At 31.4% G+C, this 6013-nt stretch overlaps 1 protein-coding gene across 2 annotated transcripts; it reads right to left on the reverse strand.

Annotated features, from left to right (window-relative positions):
- Positions 1-1026: 1026 nt before the first annotated feature.
- LOC121117938 (phosphatidylserine synthase 1 homolog l(3)77CDf) lies at positions 1027-4705 on the reverse strand. Of its 2 annotated transcripts, XR_005864281.2 has the most exons (6): positions 4390-4705; positions 3889-4319; positions 2937-3343; positions 2613-2872; positions 1633-1815; positions 1027-1364 (listed from the first exon to the last, which is right to left on the reverse strand). XR_005864281.2 is itself a non-coding variant. In XM_040712469.2 (5 exons), exons 1-5 carry the CDS (start codon positions 4583-4585, stop codon positions 1784-1786), a joined length of 1326 nt encoding a protein of 441 aa, XP_040568403.1. In that variant the 5' UTR covers positions 4586-4705; the 3' UTR covers positions 1588-1783. The 2 variants fall into 2 exon arrangements, 1 of the variants encoding a protein (XP_040568403.1); XM_040712469.2 differs by lacking the exon at positions 1027-1364 and having other exon boundaries at positions 1588-1815.
- Positions 4706-6013: the final 1308 nt, after the last annotated feature.

Raw genomic sequence — 6013 nt, forward strand, 5'->3', positions numbered from 1 at the left:
GAATAAGTTATAATAAAATTATATGAGACATTGATATTTCAATCCCGTTTCGGCAGCCAAAAACGTTTTTCCACCCATCTTAAATTTGGAATGTATGCTTATTTTAATTAATAACATTGAAATATAACTAGGCATATTCGATTTTCTAACTTTTTGGTTTTTGTCCCGCCATACTGAACACTTTTATTGAAGAAAACTTCATGCCAATAATTAATAAATATTTTTTGGAGGATCGATTGGGGCAATAAAAGTAGAATAATTAGGGAAAAAAAATTATTTTCCATTGTAATAGTAATTTATTGTATTCACTATAGAAATATGAATGTATAATGAAGCAATAAAATTAAGCATTAGAGATAGGGATAGATTTTTGATAGATAGTAAGATTTAAGTATTTATAACATTACTGGTCCCACTTTGGCATCCAGTAGTTAATTACTTTCCTTAATATTTTGAGGTAATTTTTTTATGTAGTTTTATTTGATTCTACCAATATCTAGCAGCTCTCAACCCCTGAAATTACAGATTGATTGAAGATCATCCGAAGAGGTTAAGGGGACTTTCCAGAAGAAAACATCCTGTCATGTGTTTGGGCGTGGTAGATACAAAACTTGAGAAAATTGTTATATAATTATTACTGAAGAGGTCTCCAATGGAGACGAAATTGATTAAATGTTACTGATCATATAAAAATCTATTTTTTATTGTATTGGTTGAGTCAAGTCCTTCTTCTTGAAAAATTTTCTTAATATTTATTTAAAAAAACCGATTTTTATTCTTATAAAACTTGGTTGTTCAGGTCCCCAAAATGGACATCAAGAATGCTGACGTCATATGAAAACGCTCAATAAGGACTTCTCCAAATTATTTTTTGGTCCTGAAAAGTCCCTGTGTGTCCCGTATTTTTAATAATGGAGAGCCCACTGGTTCCTATCTTGTTGTAATATTACACTAATTCATAAAATAATCATAACATCACTTCAATTTGTAATTAAGTAGTAGGTAGTAGATAATTCAGTAGTCTTGTTTGTTTCACTTTTTGGCAAATCATTATGTATTTTTACAACATACATGGATATTTGCCGAATGCACTTTTAAATGTCAATACTTGTAGAATGCATATTATTATTTATATGAATCGATAATGATTCCAGCATAAGTACATATTATATGTACTATATAGCTACAAGTCATCATCAATAACCGGTTGTTAGTAGTGGTAACCGGGAAGAAAAATTAGTAGTTGCTCAAGGTTAAAAGTATTTGAAGGCTAGATTTGTTCACACCCAAAAGAAGTTGCTCCGTGAAACATTTGACCAATCCTTTACCACGCCCTAACAACTATCTTTCTTTCTTTTAGCGCTCTGAATTGAGAAAACATATAAATATATATATTGAATTTATTAAATATAACAATATTATCTAGAAATGAGTAAGTTTAAATGACATAATGATGAATTTTGAGTCACAAGTAAATATTATTAAACTTGGGGGAAAAAAGATAACATTAATTAAAAAGATAATAACAAGTTAAAAACTAAAGATAACGTAAATTAATACGAAAAAATCAATGACTATTAGGAATAATAATTATTTAAGTAATATGTATTATGAGTGAATGCAGGACTATACCCAGCAATAAATATGAAGGAAACTATGATTTGATAATTATTATTATCGAAATATCATTTTCCGACTTTTCAGGTTAAGGCATCGACTGAGGAGGAAAAAGAATATAAAAGACTAGTAAATGAAATATGAAATCCATGTATGTATAAAAATACTAATCAGACTTGGTACGTTCAACCAACTGATCTGAAAAAAATGAAGAATAAAACTTACGAAAAGTCAATTAAATATAATCTTGTTAACCTATAACGCACAATGTATCATCAGAGATGGGGATTTGGACTTGATTACATATTGAAAGACTCAAGTTTTGACTTGAACTCGAAAGCTAAGACTCACGGCTAGGCTATGACTCGAAGGTAATTTTTTTATTGGTAACTCTTATTTACTTTAGAACTTGAACTAAACACAATGAAAAAATTCAAGGACTTGGATTCATCAGCAAAGACTTGAGAATCGACTTAGATTTGCAGTCGATTCTGACTTTCTCCCAGTTCTTCATATCATATTTTAGGCATGAGTTTTAGAATCCTCGATTTGAACAATTTGACAAAAAAAAAAGTTCAAAAATTGAAGGATGTATTTGCAAATATAAACAATCAATAGACAAGATAACAAGATAAAAAAATACGAATTTCTTACTTGAAACACCTTCGAGTAGTGTTTCAAACCTATGACCTTATACAAGAGGGCTAAAACTACGTTTTGTTTTTTTTCTCTCTGAAAAATAACAAATTTAATTTTACTATAGATATTATTAGGAAAAAATCATTCGATTATTTTCATAAGCATAACTATGAACATTGAAAAGCTTGTCACTTACTTTGAATATTCTTAAAAAATCTCTATTTCTGACTAGAAGTTAAAAAATCTCCGATTTTGAACAATTTAAAAAAAAAACTGGTCCTAGACATGGACAAAAAATTAGAAATTCTAAACACACATCGACGTTATAGGGTTTTACAAAAAAGAGACATACATACCTTTGGCACCATTGTGGATTCGTGTTTGTTTTGATTGATGTCTCCATTTGGATATTTTCATGGAAAATAATGTGCCCAAAGCTGAAGTTAATACAACCATTAGAAGCCATAATCCAATTTTCGAAATTTGCGTTTGAGAAAACAGGTCAAGTCCAAACTTGATATTAAGTATTAACTCAGAGAGACATATACAAAGAAAGACCCATGTTTGGGTTCCCAGTCTTTTGACTTGAGTATCTGTCATGTACATATAATATTGCCTAAATGATTTAAAAAGATGTCTCGTTTAAAAAAATTCTTAAACTTAATTGGCTGGCAACTTACCTTGTTGCGGGGGCAGCAATAAGCCCAAACATAAGAATCCTTATAACACAAATAGGATGCTCCACGGGCATAGGAAAAATATGTTTAAGAAAAAAAGTATTTAACTCCACAGTTTGCCAAATCAGCATAAACTGTGTAACAAATACAACCCTCATTTTAGAACATGATGGATCCATCCAACGGATCGAAGACCAGCTCTCAGGAGTAAACTGAAGCAACACTCTTTTAACTTTGCCTTTTGTAGTTCGTATCTCTTTAAAGGACTCCCAATGATATTCTCGCATTTCTAGCCATCTACAAACAGTCATACCAGTAAATATTCCAAGTCCATTACAGATTAGCACATCCAGGATAATATTATCCCACCAGCATTCATAAAAATTTGGAAGTAAATGTCCAAAAGCCATCTATATAGCAAAAATTAGGTTAAGAAAATTGAATTAAATGTCAAATGAAATCTTAGTGAATAAGTAAATATATTTTGAACTCTAGAACGACGGTTATGTAGTATTTCCCTTCGCTACAGCTGGTATCAAAAATGATTCCACATAATTTCAAAAATATGATGGGCAACAGAAAAATTATGTTTGAGGCTGTTCTGATTGATATAGTTACAATACAAGTACTAATTTGAGACAAAACATCAAAACAATGATTTACGATATGTCTAGGGTACATATTTGAACAAGTAAAAATGGGTGGTTGCATAAATGATTCCACCGTCCACTGAGGAAGCTGTTTTAGGATCATTAAAAAGAACATGGCTCCAAAACATCCTCTAGAAGTAGTTTTCACATATTTAATAACATACTTTTTTTTTAAACTAGAGTTAGAACATTAGAAAATATTTTACCACAAAGTCAAAATATTATTAACAAATGGTACTATCATCGATCTAGCATTAACAAAATTATCTTAGGACATAAATTCAATGATATTTTGTTGCAAATACCTCGGTAAGCTCCCACATGATGGAAATACTCCAACAAATTCCGTAGTGACGAATAATAAGTGCTTTCATGCCCCACCCCCAGTAGTGCCCAAAGGCAAACCAATCTAAATGTGCCCATAGCTTTTCCATGGATATATCCCAGCATTGGGCTCCATATTCTTTCTCCTTATCTATAGAATAATTAGCCATTTTAGGATCAAACCAAATAATGACTCCTCTCACGGTGTTATAGTCCTGCTGAATGAGGAATTGAATGATAAGTAAGTAGATAACAGAGACTCCAAACACCATTCTCCAAAGAATAGGATGAGGTCGAGTAAAAGGACCATGGGGAAAAGAGAGGACTGAGATCATCATGAAAAAGACAAAGGTATTAAGGAGGCCCACCCAAATGTTGGAGCGGCTGTCCATGTTTTCATCTCGTGAAAAGGCTATAAAATATATTATGTGTATACATCAAAAAGAGAGAACAATAGCTAATTATAAGTCCTAATTAATTACCAATAACGGATATCCCTACAACAGAAAGAAGGAGTAGCGATATGGTATGAGGCTTATAGAAGAAATTCACAGAAATATCATCCACTGGACGTTCGTTAATAATGGTAAACCGATCTTCTTCTTCTTCATCCGAGGAGGCATTGTCCTCCATTACAGATTCAGATCTTACCTTTTTCTTACTATTTCCTCGTTTCATTTGATCACTCCGAGAAAATTATATTAATAATTTTTTAACTTAATCGTACTTTTTTTAGTTAATGTTGGTATTTAATATATTTTCTAATATTATGAATTCTTCCCTTTTATTACAAATATAATAATGAAAAGAACTCGCTCCTATGAACGCTTTATTTGTAGAATCACGCAACCTTAATGAACTTAAACAAAAAGGCTTTATTCATGTTTTATTTAATCCATTCATATAAATAGGGAAGATACTTGTAAGAAAATACAGGCGTGATAAATAAATCATATGTATATCTATGCAATATTGATTAATCATCGTAATATTTCAATTATCTATTCTATAAGTATGTCATCAACATAAAAGCAATCTTGAAGTCAAGAAATTTATACATTTACTATTTATTTGCTAATTGTTGATTGAAAACTAATATTCAATTATGAACTTAATATTTCAGTTTCTAGAATGGGTTGATACCCTACTCGAGAATGTTAGCTTGGGGAGTCTAGTGCAGTATTTCTTACACTTTATACAGTTTACGCCCTCTGTATAACACTACAGATACTTGCTGGCACACTGTACGAAAAATAGGACTCCATAACTTAAAATAGTTACTTGATTTTTATAAACGATATTTGAGGAATGCTACAGAACACAGGTAAAAAAATTGTGGGCCGCATAGTTTGAGAACCACTGATCTAGTGCCTTTATTTGATACAAAGAACTGTAAAAAGAGGACATTGCTCGGAAAAAGAAGACGGGTAGTCACATAAGATGTATAGTTGAACGCAGTTGGAGGAGAGGGCTTGATATGTCCCTCCAGATTTTCTTAAACCTAAAAATATTCCCCACATATTTTACAGCATGTCATGGATTACTCACATATATATATATATTATAATGGCATCCTTGAATGGCCTTCCCTAGTTTAAAAATTCTAAAACAATTTCGCGGTAATACCTTGAGAGACAAGTGCCCAACATACAATTTTTTTAGTGATACGAGTGGGATTCTGAGCTAAAATTTGCATTGGCATACGAAGTTTAAAAAAAACACGAGATAGTCAAGAATTGGCGACGGGGCAGTCAATTGGAGTTCCTTTTTTTAATTATATCTTAAGTGATGAACTGATTCGACTTGTGAGCCCATCCCGGAATAAATTAACACTCATATGTGAAGGTATTGCTATAATCAAGACACATGCTTAATAATACACTAATCAAACCAGCTCCTATTTGGGTTGTTGGACCGCATAATATAAATATTTTTTGAGAAAAGGTTTCGTGGTTTTAAATATACTCTTCCACTTTTAATTTTAGGCGTAAAGGATTTCTCAGAATTACTTGAACAATAAATCTACCTCCACTTACGTTTGGTGTATAATTTATAAATAATTATTCGCACTCCAAATATTCTGTGAATATTATGACTTAAGAGTAA

The sequence above is a fragment of the Lepeophtheirus salmonis genome, chromosome 5, assembly GCF_016086655.4.
Source record: "Lepeophtheirus salmonis chromosome 5, UVic_Lsal_1.4, whole genome shotgun sequence".
NCBI classification, from domain to species: domain Eukaryota; kingdom Metazoa; phylum Arthropoda; class Copepoda; order Siphonostomatoida; family Caligidae; genus Lepeophtheirus; species Lepeophtheirus salmonis.